Genomic DNA, 17729 nt, shown 5'->3' with positions numbered 1-17729 from the left:
TTTTTATAATTTGGCACCGGTGCACATTTATGTGGTTTCGGTACCCATCACGAGATGTGAGCTGGGTCCAGATTTACAGCATTTTAGTAGCATTCACTCTCTCCAAAGGCCCGTGTGAGATTATTCACTCTTTTGCTGTTCTGTCTTTGCATTCTCCCAATAATTAAATTAAACAAATCAAATGCTACTGGTGGCCATGTGATCACATGGGTGCCTCAGGCATGGAAAATAGGCACCACTTGTGTGATTCTTTGTCGACATATGGGACATCGGCGGTGTGGCAAAGCCTGGAAGCAGCTGCGGCAGCAGCACACATGCCCACAGTCCAACAGAACACAGTTACGTGGCTGACTGAGGCAAATCACACAGGCATTTTCATTTTGCAGTCTTTCTAACTCCCTCCTCTCCTGCTCCCAGCCAACTTTTAGACGATGGTAGTAGCGTCGGCCGACCCAGAGGAGTACTGCTGCCCCTGCCAAAGCAGAGGCGATGGCCAGCGCTGCATTCACTCTGTGGTGCAAGACTCGTTCACTGTCCGTCCTGCGACATGTAGAGGGAGGAACATGAGTTCTTTTTAGTCTACACATACGATGACAAAGACAAAATATACATTGGAAATTTGGGGTTGCCTCATTGTAACATAAATATACAAACAATTGGAGGAAACTAAGTGGCATCATTTGACTATTATCAGATCCAAACAGAAGAGTCCAAAGCCAAGTCATCTTATATGGGATAACCATAGAAGCTCAGATATTTCTGAGAGCTCCAAAATATCCAGTTTACGAAAGTGCAAAATAATCAGTGCTGGGCAAGTTAACGCGTTATTTTCGCGTTAACGCATTCATTAATTAACGCCGACAATTATTTTATCGTGCGTTAACGCATTTTTTTAATGTATTATTATTATCATTTTAAGGGATTGCACATGCACACCCACACAATAATTTGTAACCATCAATATAGGCTGATATTTCTTATCATAAAGCTAGCACACAATTGCAGACTTTACAACAATATGGTCTTCAAGACACCATGGGGAAAGCTTGCACTTGTTTGATTATAAAGTTAAATGTACAAAAAAGGCAGTTTGAAAATCAAGTATAAACATTTTAAACAATTTTTATAAATGGACAAAGTACAAAAAGAGCAGTCACTCAAAATGAATAGAAGCGATGTCTGACGACATGGTCCATAAATAGGAAAAGTTGTACATCAGTTTATCATAGGTTAACATTGTCAGGACTGCGCCGTAGGACCCCAGGACATCCAGCAGATGGTGGCAGAGTGCGCCTTAATTAGGTTTTGTGGACTGATTGGACTTGGCTCACCTTAAGTGGGTTCACCTGTGTAATTGCCTCAAGTGTATTTAAGGCGTGTCTGTACCTTGCCCTTCGTTCGAGCCTCATGTTTTCTTGACACGTCTGTTCCTGTGTTTTCCCTCTGTGGGATATCTTATTAAATTCTATCTCTTTTTGGCTCCTGAACTCGGCGTTTTGTATCTACACTCAGTACCTTCAAGTTGCACGTGACAGTAGGCTCGAACCCCGCTTGCGCCTCCGGGGTCCATCTGAGTCTGGTTGGGGCTCCCCGGGCCACTGCTGTGATAGGTGCTACTATGGAGCTGAAGCCTCGAATGAAACGGCGATAAAAGTTAGCAAACCCCACAAAACGCTGTACCTGCTTGAGAGTGGCGGGAACCGGCCAGTCCAGTACAGCCTGCACCCTGGATCCATCCATGATTACTCCATCGGGGGAGATGACATACCCCAAAAAGGAGGTGCGGGTAACGTGGAACTCACACTTCTCCAGTTTGACGAAGAGCTGGTTGTCCAGCAACCGCTGGAGGACCTGCCGGACGTGCTGGCGATGTTCTGTGAGGGACGTGGAAAAAATTAGCACATCATCGAGGTAAACGAACACACTGCGGTTGAGGAACTCCCTGAGCACTTCATTGACAAAGGCTTGGAACACAGCAGGAGCATTGGTCAGACCAAATGGCATTACCCGGTATTCATAATGTCCACTGGGGGTGCTAAAAGCAGTCTTCCACTCATCATCCTCTCTGATGCGGACCAGATGGTAAGCATTCCGCAGGTCTAGTTTAGTGAACACTGTAGCTCCTCCAAGAAGATCAAAAGCGGAAGACATGAGTGGCAACGGATATTTGTTCTTTACTGTGATGTTGTTCAGTGCTCGGTAATCTATGCATGGTCGTAGACCACCATCTTTCTTGGGTACAAAAAAGAATCCTGCTGACACTGGTGAAGTCGAAGGTGTAATAAGCCCGTTCTTAAGAGACTCGCTAATGTAGTCCTCCATGGCCTGAGTCTCGGGGCTGGAGAGAGGGTATAGTCGTCCCCGGGGGGGAATAGTGTTAGGCAACAGGTCAATGGCACAGTCAAAAGGTCTGTGAGGAGGAAGTGCTGTAGCTCTAGTCTTACTAAATACTTCAGCTAGGTCATGATACTCTGCAGGGACTGAAGAGAGCTCAGAGGATGAACAGGCAACAGAACACTTCATCACAGGTGTAACATGTTTGGCTGAGATACACTCTGGGCTCCATGATAACAATTCGCCAGTGGACCAGTTGAACTGGGGATTGTGTTTCTGAAGCCAGGGAAACCCTAGTACTACTCTATCATGTTGGGATTGGACTAAAGCCAAAGAAACAGTCTCTGTATGTGACCCAATCTGCAGTAGTAAGGGGTGTGTCATGAAGTCAATTTTACCGGAGCCTAGGGGTCGTCCGTCGAGCGCCTGGATTCTCACAGGATTGGGAAGGGCCTTGGTAGGTAGACCGAGGCGTGTGGCCAGAGCAGAGTCCATCAGGTTTTCCTCTGAGCCTGAATCGATCAGCACCGTGATAGGGATGTTCTCCGGGTTCTCTGGGGTCCAGGTGAGTCGAGCCCTCAGGCAGAGGCGCTTAACTGGGTTGGGGTACTGAGATTGGACAAAATTGCTCACTACGCTGTCCCCTCCTCCTAATGAGCATCCTCGTTTCCCTGCCGCTGGGGACATTGGTCCCGGTAATGTCCAGCTCCTCCACAGTAAAGGCAGCATCTCTCTCTGCGGCGTCGCTCTCGTTCTGCAGGTGTAATGCGGTACCTGCCTACCTCCATTGCCTCCGCTTGAGCGGGCTGAGCAGTGGGGCCCGACGCGCCCAGCGGTGAATGCGCTTGGGGAGGTGCCGAATTGGGAAGCCTGCGCTCACGCCTCCTTTCGCGTATGCGCTGATCGAGGCAGATAGAGGTGGTTATGAGCTCATCTACAGTGACCCCCCACTCCCGACTAGCCAAATCATCTTTGACCGCCTCAGACAGGCCATTGTAAAAAGTGGTCAAAAGTGCTTCATTGTTCCATTTGCACTCAGCTGCCAAGGTGCGGAATTCTATGGCATATTCAGACACAGGTCTAGCTCCTTGGCGGAGCGAGCTGATGCGGCGTGCTGCTTCTCTGCCACTCACTGGGTGGTTAAAAACCTGGCGTAGTGTCTTGGAGAACTCTACTGCATTAGCACAAAGTGGGGAATTTGCCTCCCATAGGGCAGTAGCCCATACTAGAGCTCTACTGGTTAGCAGCGAAATCATAAAAGCGACCTTAGCTTTTTCTGAGGGGAACTGATCAGGCTGCATGACAAAACACAGGTCACACTGTGTCAAAAATCCCTGACAGGTCTCATCCGTGCCTTTCACCGTGCACACCCTCTCCAGCCTGGCCCACCTGGAGGTGGCCGTCGGGTGGGGGGTACTGTCAGGACTGCGCCGTAGGACCCCAGGACATCCAGCAGATGGTGGCAGAGTGCGCCTTAATTAGGTTTTGTGGACTGATTGGACTTGGCTCACCTTAAGTGGGTTCACCTGTGTAATTGCCTCAAGTGTATTTAAGGCGTGTCTGTACCTTGCCCTTCGTTCGAGCCTCATGTTTTCTTGACACGTCTGTTCCTGTGTTTTCCCTCTGTGGGATATCTTATTAAATTCTATCTCTTTTTGGCTCCTGAACTCGGCGTTTTGTATCTACACTCAGTACCTTCAAGTTGCACGTGACAAACATGGCTGTCCGGCCGTGAATTGAACAGAAAGTATTACAGAATGTTTTGCATACATTCTTTTTTTTTTTTTTTGGCAGTTTCAGTTCAACTCTTGTATAAAAAAATAGGCTAGATTTTCAAATGCATGAGGATGAAATTGCAAATGGAATGGTGAGGGGAAATAAAGGAGTTTCATTTCACGCACAAAGACGGACATCTGCAAAATCCTTTTGGGCAGCTTTGAAAATACATTGGCTTTCAATTCATCATACATTCACTATTATACATTAAGGTGTAGATATATATGTATTGATATACAGTACTTGTATTCTGCACCAACCAAACTCGGACACACTGAACAGGCTTCAATGACAGATTGGCTTCAATAAACATCTCGGATCTAAATGATTTTGGGTTAGGAGGGTCGAGGGGCAGTGTAGAGGTAGCCATGTGTCTCACCGTCGTCTACTGTGAAAATGGTCAAACCTTCAGTCTTCTTGTGTTGTACGTTGTGAATCAAATGCAGTACAGTAACATGACTTAATTTGCTGATGGTATAATACAGATCAGCTATATCTATCAGTTACTTTGTTTCATAAAGGAAACATGAACATAAAGGAATATTTCACCTGTGTGATCACACAGGTGCCTCAGGCATGGAAAATAGGCACCACTTGTGTGATTCTTTCTCTACACATGGGACATCGGCGTTGTTGCAAAGCCTGGAAGCAGCTGCGGCAGCAGCACACATGCCCACAGTCCAACAGAACACAGTTACGTGGCTGACTGAGGCAAATCACACAGGCATTTTCATTTTGCAGTCTTTCTAATTCCCTCCTCTCCTGCTCCCAGCCATCTTTTAGGTGATCGTAGTAGCGTCGGCCGACCCAGAGGAGTACTGCTGCCCCTGCCAAAGCAGAGGCGATGGCCAGCGCTGCATTCACTCTGTGGTGCAAGACTCGTTCACTGTCCGTCCTGCGACATGTAGAGGGAGGAACATGAGTTCTTTTTAGTCTACACATACGATGACAAAGACAAAATATACATTAGAAATTTGGGGTTGCCTCATTGTAACATAAATATACAAACAATTGGAGGAAACTAAGTGGCATCATTTGACTATTATCAGATCCAAACAGAAGAGTCCAAAGCCAAGTCATCTTATATGGGATAACCATAGAAGCTCAGATATTTCTGAGAGCTCCAAAATATCCAGTTTACGAAAGTGCCAAAAAAGGCAAAATAATTAATGCTGGCAAGTTAATGCGTTATTTTCGCGTTAACGCATTCATTAATTAACGCCGACAATTATTTTATCGTGCGTTAACGCATTTTAAAAATGTATTATTATTCTAATTTTTTTTATTTTTATTAAAAGACAAGAGAAATAAAAGATTGTATTTTTATTGATTAAAACTAATTCTGTCATTCGTAGTTTTAATGATGTATAAGCTGCTTAGAGCTAGTGTTAGGAAGTTAAACAGCTCATAATTCATCTTTAATATCTATTGATATTGTTGTGAAAACGTCTCCTTCAAACAACTGGATTTCTTCAAGTTTCTCAGCAACACTACATTTTACGAGATGACATGTGAATACATCATGATGACGTTATAATTTACCTTCGTCCAACACAAATTTTCACTGAACAGCGCCTGAACGCATCATAATCTAACTGACCGGAACCTTTGTTCTCATCTTGTGAATTTAAACACAGATTAGTTGTTTACTATGTAACATTATCAAAGATCTGGGACTAGAAAAGCATGAATGACGATGTCCTGATCGCATATTTTACAGATTATTGGCAGCGGACGATCGTCAATTCAACTTTATTTCACACTGTGATAGTTAACGTTAAACTGTCCACTGTCACGTAAAGGTAAAGAGGAAGTATCACGTATGCTATCATAACAATGCTTGGTATTTTTGTCTTGATAGATTTCTCACCAAGTGCGTGATAGGCTGTTCCACACCAGCCTGTGTTCTCTCAACAGGAATTTCTGCAACACTCCGACAAATTCTTTTTGGAAGTGGCTTGTCAGAGGCTCACCTGCTGGTTGCACAGCACCTACAGTATGCATATACACATGATAGATAATAAGAGACAAGGACACCATACACATTTTTCAATGTAAATAAATCTGTGACACCCTGTTTACCTTCAATGACAGCATACTGCAGACACGCTCCTGGAGTAACTTTCAAGATGTCTTTGAGTTTTCCATCTATGGTGAAGTGTGGAGCATCCTGAGAACATAACGCACATGTACACACTGTATATGTAGTACACAAACTGTATATGTAGTGCACATACTGTAGTGACAGAAAGAGGATTTCAAGCAGTGTGTGAAAGCTAAAGATTGTTTACATGGTTTCACAACTAATCCCATTCCTCCCGATGGCTTGAACAACATGAAAACACAAACTTAAACTTTCAAAATAAAACAATAAAAACGCATGTAAGATCATATTGATTACACATGAAAAACAACTTACGTCAAGTTTATCTAGTGTCGTCCGGCTCTTCCTATAGAGATAGTAACAGATGCCTGAGAGGGCAAGGCTGGCCCCAAGACACACTGTCTCTGTAACCTCCATAGGAAATCCATCCATTCCCTCTGAACCTCCTGTCGCTGCCAACCTGTACAAAGGTAAAAAAAAAAGAAAAAAAAAGATGGCTTTATGTCCTATCAATGATGACAAAAAGGTGCATGTTGCTGCGCATTTTTAAAAGGGACTCAATGCAGTGTATAAGTCTATAAAGCACCTCATAGTGCTCTAAGTTGGTCATCATCAACCCCAAATGTAGCACATGTAAGCTGTCATGTGAGGAACATGCAGACAGCATCAAGTCCTACTGATGGAAAGTGATGAGCAATGGAATCAGACACTTCAATAATTATTGCAAAGTTGCAAACAGAGCTAGAAATAAATAAAGGAAAATTATACATGTCAAACTTTACACTTGGGTATCATGGAATTTGAATTTACCCCTTGCATTAATGAATTTGTCAGCTGTTTAGTGTGGTGTAGCTTCTTGGTGTTGACATTCAAAATATGTCAGTTGACAAGGAATAGCAACCACATGTTTTGCAATTAAATGTACCTATGTTACGCTAACTAGCTTGGTATTTGCAGCAGTCCCAACGTAAAGTCAACGATACTGCCTTTGTTAAAAGTGCCATTAAAACCTCCCTGCAGGACATATATGACACTCGCCTCATCCGCAAAGTGACCATGATTGTGCGCGACTCCAGCCACCCCTCACACAGTCTCTTCAGCCTCCTGCCCTCTGGGAGAAGATACCGGAGCCTCCGTGCTCGCACCACCAGACTCTCAAACAGCTTCGTCCACCAGGCTGTTAGGAAGCTGAACTCTCTAAAATCTCTCCCTCCTCTCTTTTAAGACTCCCCATGTCCAACTGCTGCTGAATACAGATTGATAGCTTTTTTTTTTTTCTCTTATTATATAACGTTATATTTATTGTCTAAATGTTTTTTAATCTATTGCACTGTATTCACACAGGCATTTTCTATGTGTTCCTCTTCCCCATCTTGAGGAGTCTCAGGGCCCGGTCCTGAAGCACGTGCTCTCGGGCCTTCATTTTGCAGTCTCTCAAATTCCCTCCTCTCCTGCTCCCTCTCCCAGCCAACTTTTAGGTGATAGTAGTAGCGTCGGCCGACCCAGAGGAGTAATGCTGCCCCTGCCAAAGCAGAGGCGATGGCCAGCGCCTTCCACCGCAGAGCCGTGCTCACTTGCTCTCCCACCAGGGTGTCAAAGTCCGTATTGCTCAAAAAGTACTGTGAGCCATTTGAAGGGGGTCGGAGATTCAGAGTCCCGTCCATTTCCAGTATCAACTCACCCACGGCGGTAAGAGTTGTGCCCACCTGGAAAAAGAGGGGAATATTCGTGGAATGTATCATTAAGATCCGTTTTTATTCATATCTGCCCTTGTGATTAGCAAAAAAAGTTATAGATACGAGTTATAGATATTAACAACGTTAGTATCTCATCTAACAACTTACTTTGAGCATTTCCTCGGTCTCCAGTTGCCCTTTAAGCTTCTCCCCGCTGAGGTATTGTCCTATGATGTCACCCAAGCCGTAGTTGACTTGGTGGAACTTCTCGTGTGTAGTCTCCATGTAGAGTCCGGAGGCCTGCAGAGGGCACAGGACTCTGACGGTGGTCTCATTTGATCCCACTAACACAAAGGGCACTGCATTCACTCTGTGGTGCAAGACTCGTTCACTGTCCGTCCTGCGACATGTAGAGGGAGGAACATGAGTTCTTTTTAGTCTACACATACGATGACAAAGACAAAATATACATTGGAAATTTGGGGTTGCCTCATTGTAACATAAATATACAAACAATTGGAGGAAACTAAGTGGCATCATTTGACTATTATCAGATCCAAACAGAAGAGTCCAAAGCCAAGTCATCTTATATGGGATAACCATAGAAGCTCAGATATTTCTGAGAGCTCCAAAATATCCAGTTTACGAAAGTGCAAAATAATCAGTGCTGGGCAAGTTAACGCGTTATTTTCGCGTTAACGCATTCATTAATTAACGCCGACAATTATTTTATCGTGCGTTAACGCATTTTTTTAATGTATTATTATTATCATTTTAAGGGATTGCACATGCACACCCACACAATAATTTGTAACCATCAATATAGGCTGATATTTCTTATCATAAAGCTAGCACACAATTGCAGACTTTACAACAATATGGTCTTCAAGACACCATGGGGAAAGCTTGCACTTGTTTGATTATAAAGTTAAATGTACAAAAAAGGCAGTTTGAAAATCAAGTATAAACATTTTAAACAATTTTTATAAATGGACAAAGTACAAAAAGAGCAGTCACTCAAAATGAATAGAAGCGATGTCTGACGACATGGTCCATAAATAGGAAAAGTTGTACATCAGTTTATCATAGGTTAACATGGCTGTCCGGCCGTGAATTGAACAGAAAGTATTACAGAATGTTTTGCATACATTCTTTTTTTTTTTTTTTGGCAGTTTCAGTTCAACTCTTGTATAAAAAAAATAGGCTAGATTTTCAAATGCATGAGGATGAAATGGCAAACGGAATGGTGAGGGGAAATAAAGGAGTTTCATTTCACGCACAAAGACGGACATCTGCAAAATCCTTTTGGGCAGCTTTGAAAATACATTGGCTTTCAATTCATCATACATTCACTATTATACATTAAGGTGTAGATATATATGTATTGATATACAGTACTTGTATTCTGCACCAACCAAACTCGGACACACTGAACAGGCTTCAATGACAGATTGGCTTCAATAAACATCTCGGATCTAAATGATTTTGGGTTAGGAGGGTCGAGGGGCAGTGTAGAGGTAGCCATGTGTCTCACCGTCGTCTACTGTGAAAATGGTCAAACCTTCAGTCTTCTTGTGTTGTACGTTGTGAATCAAATGCAGTACAGTAACATGACTTAATTTGCTGATGCTATAATACAGATCAGCTATATCTATCAGTTACTTTGTTTCATAAAGGAAACATGAACATAAAGGAATATTTTCACCTGTGTGATCACACAGGTGCCTCAGGCATGGAAAATAGGCACCACTTGTGTGATTCTTTCTCTACACATGGGACATCGGCGTTGTTGCAAAGCCTGGAAGCAGCTGCGGCAGCAGCACACATGCCCACAGTCCAACAGAACACAGTTACGTGGCTGACTGAGGCAAATCACACAGGCATTTTCATTTTGCAGTCTTTCTAATTCCCTCCTCTCCTGCTCCCAGCCATCTTTTAGGTGATCGTAGTAGCGTCGGCCGACCCAGAGGAGTACTGCTGCCCCTGCCAAAGCAGAGGCGATGGCCAGCGCTGCATTCACTCTGTGGTGCAAGACTCGTTCACTGTCCGTCCTGCGACATGTAGAGGGAGGAACATGAGTTCTTTTTAGTCTACACATACGATGACAAAGACAAAATATACATTAGAAATTTGGGGTTGCCTCATTGTAACATAAATATACAAACAATTGGAGGAAACTAAGTGGCATCATTTGACTATTATCAGATCCAAACAGAAGAGTCCAAAGCCAAGTCATCTTATATGGGATAACCATAGAAGCTCAGATATTTCTGAGAGCTCCAAAATATCCAGTTTACGAAAGTGCCAAAAAAGGCAAAATAATTAATGCTGGCAAGTTAATGCGTTATTTTCGCGTTAACGCATTCATTAATTAACGCCGACAATTATTTTATCGTGCGTTAACGCATTTTAAAAATGTATTATTATTCTAATTTTTTTTATTTTTATTAAAAGACAAGAGAAATAAAAGATTGTATTTTTATTGATTAAAACTAATTCTGTCATTCGTAGTTTTAATGATGTATAAGCTGCTTAGAGCTAGTGTTAGGAAGTTAAACAGCTCATAATTCATCTTTAATATCTATTGATATTGTTGTGAAAACGTCTCCTTCAAACAACTGGATTTCTTCAAGTTTCTCAGCAACACTACATTTTACGAGATGACATGTGAATACATCATGATGACGTTATAATTTACCTTCGTCCAACACAAATTTTCACTGAACAGCGCCTGAACGCATCATAATCTAACTGACCGGAACCTTTGTTCTCATCTTGTGAATTTAAACACAGATTAGTTGTTTACTATGTAACATTATCAAAGATCTGGGACTAGAAAAGCATGAATGACGATGTCCTGATCGCATATTTTACAGATTATTGGCAGCGGACGATCGTCAATTCAACTTTATTTCACACTGTGATAGTTAACGTTAAACTGTCCACTGTCACGTAAAGGTAAAGAGGAAGTATCACGTATGCTATCATAACAATGCTTGGTATTTTTGTCTTGATAGATTTCTCACCAAGTGCGTGATAGGCTGTTCCACACCAGCCTGTGTTCTCTCAACAGGAATTTCTGCAACACTCCGACAAATTCTTTTTGGAAGTGGCTTGTCAGAGGCTCACCTGCTGGTTGCACAGCACCTACAGTATGCATATACACATGATAGATAATAAGAGACAAGGACACCATACACATTTTTCAATGTAAATAAATCTGTGACACCCTGTTTACCTTCAATGACAGCATACTGCAGACACGCTCCTGGAGTAACTTTCAAGATGTCTTTGAGTTTTCCATCTATGGTGAAGTGTGGAGCATCCTGAGAACATAACGCACATGTACACACTGTATATGTAGTACACAAACTGTATATGTAGTGCACATACTCTAGTGACAGAAAGAGGATTTCAAGCAGTGTGTGAAAGCTAAAGATTGTTTACATGGTTTCACAACTAATCCCATTCCTCCCGATGGCTTGAACAACATGAAAACACAAACTTAAACTTTCAAAATAAAACAATAAAAACGCATGTAAGATCATATTGATTACACATGAAAAACAACTTACGTCAAGTTTATCTAGTGTCGTCCGGCTCTTCCTATAGAGATAGTAACAGATGCCTGAGAGGGCAAGGCTGGCCCCAAGACACACTGTCTCTGTAACCTCCATAGGAAATCCATCCATTCCCTCTGAACCTCCTGTCGCTGCCAACCTGTACAAAGGTAAAAAAAAAAAAAAGAAAAGATGGCTTTATGTCCTATCAATGATGACAAAAAGGTGCATGTTGCTGCGCATTTTTAAAAGGGACTCAATGCAGTGTATAAGTCTATAAAGCACCTCATAGTGCTCTAAGTTGGTCATCATCAACCCCAAATGTAGCACATGTAAGCTGTCATGTGAGGAACATGCAGACAGCATCAAGTCCTACTGATGGAAAGTGATGAGCAATGGAATCAGACACTTCAATAATTATTGCAAAGTTGCAAACAGAGCTAGAAATAAATAAAGGAAAATTATACATGTCAAACTTTACACTTGGGTATCATGGAATTTGAATTTACCCCTTGCATTAATGAATTTGTCAGCTGTTTAGTGTGGTGTAGCTTCTTGGTGTTGACATTCAAAATATGTCAGTTGACAAGGAATAGCAACCACATGTTTTGCAATTAAATGTACCTATGTTACGCTAACTAGCTTGGTATTTGCAGCAGTCCCAACGTAAAGTCAACGATACTGCCTTTGTTAAAAGTGCCATTAAAACCTCCCTGCAGGACATATATGACACTCGCCTCATCCGCAAAGTGACCATGATTGTGCGCGACTCCAGCCACCCCTCACACAGTCTCTTCAGCCTCCTGCCCTCTGGGAGAAGATACCGGAGCCTCCGTGCTCGCACCACCAGACTCTCAAACAGCTTCGTCCACCAGGCTGTTAGGAAGCTGAACTCTCTAAAATCTCTCCCTCCTCTCTTTTAAGACTCCCCATGTCCAACTGCTGCTGAATACAGATTGATAGCTTTTTTTTTTTTTCTCTTATTATATAACGTTATATTTATTGTCTAAATGTTTTTTAATCTATTGCACTGTATTCACACAGGCATTTTCTATGTGTTCCTCTTCCCCATCTTGAGGAGTCTCAGGGCCCGGTCCTGAAGCACGTGCTCTCGGGCCTTCATTTTGCAGTCTCTCAAATTCCCTCCTCTCCTGCTCCCTCTCCCAGCCAACTTTTAGGTGATAGTAGTAGCGTCGGCCGACCCAGAGGAGTAATGCTGCCCCTGCCAAAGCAGAGGCGATGGCCAGCGCCTTCCACCGCAGAGCCGTGCTCACTTGCTCTCCCACCAGGGTGTCAAAGTCCGTATTGCTCAAAAAGTACTGTGAGCCATTTGAAGGGGGTCGGAGATTCAGAGTCCCGTCCATTTCCAGTATCAACTCACCCACGGCGGTAAGAGTTGTGCCCACCTGGAAAAAGAGGGGAATATTCGTGGAATGTATCATTAAGATCCGTTTTTATTCATATCTGCCCTTGTGATTAGCAAAAAAAGTTATAGATACGAGTTATAGATATTAACAACGTTAGTATCTCATCTAACAACTTACTTTGAGCATTTCCTCGGTCTCCAGTTGCCCTTTAAGCTTCTCCCCGCTGAGGTATTGTCCTATGATGTCACCCAAGCCGTAGTTGACTTGGTGGAACTTCTCGTGTGTAGTCTCCATGTAGAGTCCGGAGGCCTGCAGAGGGCACAGGACTCTGACGGTGGTCTCATTTGATCCCACTAACACAAAGGGCACTGCATTCACTCTGTGGTGCAAGACTCGTTCACTGTCCGTCCTGCGACATGTAGAGGGAGGAACATGAGTTCTTTTTAGTCTACACATACGATGACAAAGACAAAATATACATTGGAAATTTGGGGTTGCCTCATTGTAACATAAATATACAAACAATTGGAGGAAACTAAGTGGCATCATTTGACTATTATCAGATCCAAACAGAAGAGTCCAAAGCCAAGTCATCTTATATGGGATAACCATAGAAGCTCAGATATTTCTGAGAGCTCCAAAATATCCAGTTTACGAAAGTGCAAAATAATCAGTGCTGGGCAAGTTAACGCGTTATTTTCGCGTTAACGCATTCATTAATTAACGCCGACAATTATTTTATCGTGCGTTAACGCATTTTTTTAATGTATTATTATTATCATTTTAAGGGATTGCACATGCACACCCACACAATAATTTGTAACCATCAATATAGGCTGATATTTCTTATCATAAAGCTAGCACACAATTGCAGACTTTACAACAATATGGTCTTCAAGACACCATGGGGAAAGCTTGCACTTGTTTGATTATAAAGTTAAATGTACAAAAAAGGCAGTTTGAAAATCAAGTATAAACATTTTAAACAATTTTTATAAATGGACAAAGTACAAAAAGAGCAGTCACTCAAAATGAATAGAAGCGATGTCTGACGACATGGTCCATAAATAGGAAAAGTTGTACATCAGTTTATCATAGGTTAACATGGCTGTCCGGCCGTGAATTGAACAGAAAGTATTACAGAATGTTTTGCATACATTCTTTTTTTTTTTTTTTGGCAGTTTCAGTTCAACTCTTGTATAAAAAAATTGGCTAGATTTTCAAATGCATGAGGATGAAATGGCAAACGGAATGGTGAGTGGAAATAAAGGAGTTTCATTTCACGCACAAAGACGGACATCTGCAAAATCCTTTTGGGCAGCTTTGAAAATACATTGGCTTTCAATTCATCATACATTCACTATTATACATTAAGGTGTAGATATATATGTATTGATATACAGTACTTGTATTCTGCACCAACCAAACTCGGACACACTGAACAGGCTTCAATGACAGATTGGCTTCAATAAACATCTCGGATCTAAATGATTTTGGGTTAGGAGGGTCGAGGGGCAGTGTAGAGGTAGCCATGTGTCTCACCGTCGTCTACTGTGAAAATGGTCAAACCTTCAGTCTTCTTGTGTTGTACGTTGTGAATCAAATGCAGTACAGTAACATGACTTAATTTGCTGATGGTATAATACAGATCAGCTATATCTATCAGTTACTTTGTTTCATAAAGGAAACATGAACATAAAGGAATATTTTCACCTGTGTGATCACACAGGTGCCTCAGGCATGGAAAATAGGCACCACTTGTGTGATTCTTTCTCTACACATGGGACATCGGCGTTGTTGCAAAGCCTGGAAGCAGCTGCGGCAGCAGCACACATGCCCACAGTCCAACAGAACACAGTTACGTGGCTGACTGAGGCAAATCACACAGGCATTTTCATTTTGCAGTCTTTCTAATTCCCTCCTCTCCTGCTCCCAGCCATCTTTTAGGTGATCGTAGTAGCGTCGGCCGACCCAGAGGAGTACTGCTGCCCCTGCCAAAGCAGAGGCGATGGCCAGCGCTGCATTCACTCTGTGGTGCAAGACTCGTTCACTGTCCGTCCTGCGACATGTAGAGGGAGGAACATGAGTTCTTTTTAGTCTACACATACGATGACAAAGACAAAATATACATTAGAAATTTGGGGTTGCCTCATTGTAACATAAATATACAAACAATTGGAGGAAACTAAGTGGCATCATTTGACTATTATCAGATCCAAACAGAAGAGTCCAAAGCCAAGTCATCTTATATGGGATAACCATAGAAGCTCAGATATTTCTGAGAGCTCCAAAATATCCAGTTTACGAAAGTGCCAAAAAAGGCAAAATAATTAATGCTGGCAAGTTAATGCGTTATTTTCGCGTTAACGCATTCATTAATTAACGCCGACAATTATTTTATCGTGCGTTAACGCATTTTAAAAATGTATTATTATTCTAATTTTTTTTATTTTTATTAAAAGACAAGAGAAATAAAAGATTGTATTTTTATTGATTAAAACTAATTCTGTCATTCGTAGTTTTAATGATGTATAAGCTGCTTAGAGCTAGTGTTAGGAAGTTAAACAGCTCATAATTCATCTTTAATATCTATTGATATTGTTGTGAAAACGTCTCCTTCAAACAACTGGATTTCTTCAAGTTTCTCAGCAACACTACATTTTACGAGATGACATGTGAATACATCATGATGACGTTATAATTTACCTTCGTCCAACACAAATTTTCACTGAACAGCGCCTGAACGCATCATAATCTAACTGACCGGAACCTTTGTTCTCATCTTGTGAATTTAAACACAGATTAGTTGTTTACTATGTAACATTATCAAAGATCTGGGACTAGAAAAGCATGAATGACGATGTCCTGATCGCATATTTTACAGATTATTGGCAGCGGACGATCGTCAATTCAACTTTATTTCACACTGTGATAGTTAACGTTAAACTGTCCACTGTCACGTAAAGGTAAAGAGGAAGTATCACGTATGCTATCATAACAATGCTTGGTATTTTTGTCTTGATAGATTTCTCACCAAGTGCGTGATAGGCTGTTCCACACCAGCCTGTGTTCTCTCAACAGGAATTTCTGCAACACTCCGACAAATTCTTTTTGGAAGTGGCTTGTCAGAGGCTCACCTGCTGGTTGCACAGCACCTACAGTATGCATATACACATGATAGATAATAAGAGACAAGGACACCATACACATTTTTCAATGTAAATAAATCTGTGACACCCTGTTTACCTTCAATGACAGCATACTGCAGACACGCTCCTGGAGTAACTTTCAAGATGTCTTTGAGTTTTCCATCTATGGTGAAGTGTGGAGCATCCTGAGAACATAACGCACATGTACACACTGTATATGTAGTACACAAACTGTATATGTAGTGCACATACTCTAGTGACAGAAAGAGGATTTCAAGCAGTGTGTGAAAGCTAAAGATTGTTTACATGTCAGGATCCAGGATTCCCCTGTCTGTTGTGGTGTGCCATGTGCTCTGTTTGTCCTCTGCCTGCAGACACCTCCCAGGGCCGCACCCTTAATCGTGCACGGCTGAGGACACTCAAGCTGATCACCTCCTGCAGCCTGACACACCAGACTCAGGGCCCCTTAATGAGTAGCCTGCCACTATATAAACTCTGGTCCTGCAGTCTGGGAGTGTCAGGTCGTACCGTCTTCTCCCGCTGAAACCCCGTGGTTCCTCTGCCCGCCTTGTGTCTGTGGATTACACTCCGCTCCTCTGCCCTCCTTGTGTCTGTGGATTACACTTCGCCGCTCTGCCCTCCTTGTGTTTTGTGGATGCGCTCTGCCGCTCTGCTCTCGTTGTGGTCTACGGATTACACTCTGTCGACTCCAGTATCGAGCCACGGGACTTCACGCCGTCAACTCACCAGCCCTCCAGTGTCGAGCCACGGGACTCACACCGTCGATCTGTCAACTCTCCAGTGTCGAGCCACGGGACATCACACTGTCGATCTGCCACTCGGGTGTCGGACCACGGGCTCCACACCTGCACCCACCTGTCTATAAATAAAGCCTGTTTAACATTCACTTCTGTCTCCTGTGGTCTTGCGTTTGGGTCCTATCTGTGAACTCCCGTGACATTACATGGTTTCACAACTAATCCCATTCCTCCCGATGGCTTGAACAACATGAAAACACAAACTTAAACTTTCAAAATAAAACAATAAAAACGCATGTAAGATCATATTGATTACACATGAAAAACAACTTACGTCAAGTTTATCTAGTGTCGTCCGGCTCTTCCTATAGAGATAGTAACAGATGCCTGAGAGGGCAAGGCTGGCCCCAAGACACACTGTCTCTGTAACCTCCATAGGAAATCCATCCATTCCCTCTGAACCTCCTGTCGCTGCCAACCTGTACAAAGGTAAAAAAAAAAAAAAGAAAAGATGGCTTTATGTCCTATCAATGATGACAAAAAGGTGCATGTTGCTGCGCATTTTTAAAAGGGACTCAATGCAGTGTATAAGTCTATAAAGCACCTCATAGTGCTCTAAGTTGGTCATCATCAACCCCAAATGTAGCACATGTAAGCTGTCATGTGAGGAACATGCAGACAGCATCAAGTCCTACTGATGGAAAGTGATGAGCAATGGAATCAGACACTTCAATAATTATTGCAAAGTTGCAAACAGAGCTAGAAATAAATAAAGGAAAATTATACATGTCAAACTTTACACTTGGGTATCATGGAATTTGAATTTACCCCTTGCATTAATGAATTTGTCAGCTGTTTAGTGTGGTGTAGCTTCTTGGTGTTGACATTCAAAATATGTCAGTTGACAAGGAATAGCAACCACATGTTTTGCAATTAAATGTACCTATGTTACGCTAACTAGCTTGGTATTTGCAGCAGTCCCAACGTAAAGTCAACGATACTGCC

At 42.4% G+C, this 17729-nt stretch overlaps 2 protein-coding genes across 2 annotated transcripts in view; both read right to left on the bottom strand.

Moving 5' to 3' along the window:
- Positions 1–17729, bottom strand: part of LOC306789835 (mitochondrial ubiquitin ligase activator of nfkb 1-A-like) — a gene marked incomplete at both ends in the record, with an annotated part of 83961 nt that overhangs the window by 4920 nt on the left and 61312 nt on the right. Inside the window, 2 exons of the mRNA XM_079285902.1 lie at positions 5981–6101; positions 6193–6280. Coding sequence (XP_079142028.1) covers positions 5981–6101; positions 6193–6280 — 209 coding nt within the window. The remainder of the gene's footprint in view (positions 1–5980; positions 6102–6192; positions 6281–17729) is intronic.
- Positions 7537–17175, bottom strand: LOC306789701 (mitochondrial ubiquitin ligase activator of nfkb 1-A-like; the record flags this gene model as incomplete). The annotated part of the gene is made up of 8 exons (XM_079285781.1): positions 7537–7920; positions 8059–8234; positions 9661–9766; positions 12491–12856; positions 12995–13226; positions 15852–15972; positions 16064–16151; positions 17059–17175. 8 exons carry the CDS (start codon positions 17173–17175, stop codon positions 7537–7539), a joined length of 1590 nt encoding a protein of 529 aa, XP_079141907.1.

This window comes from Melanostigma gelatinosum (assembly GCF_949748355.1).
Source record: "Melanostigma gelatinosum genome assembly, chromosome: 15".
Lineage (NCBI taxonomy): Eukaryota > Metazoa > Chordata > Actinopteri > Perciformes > Zoarcidae > Melanostigma > Melanostigma gelatinosum.
Note: the sequence above shows the minus strand (reverse complement) of the source record. Positions and strands in the feature narration are given on the sequence as shown.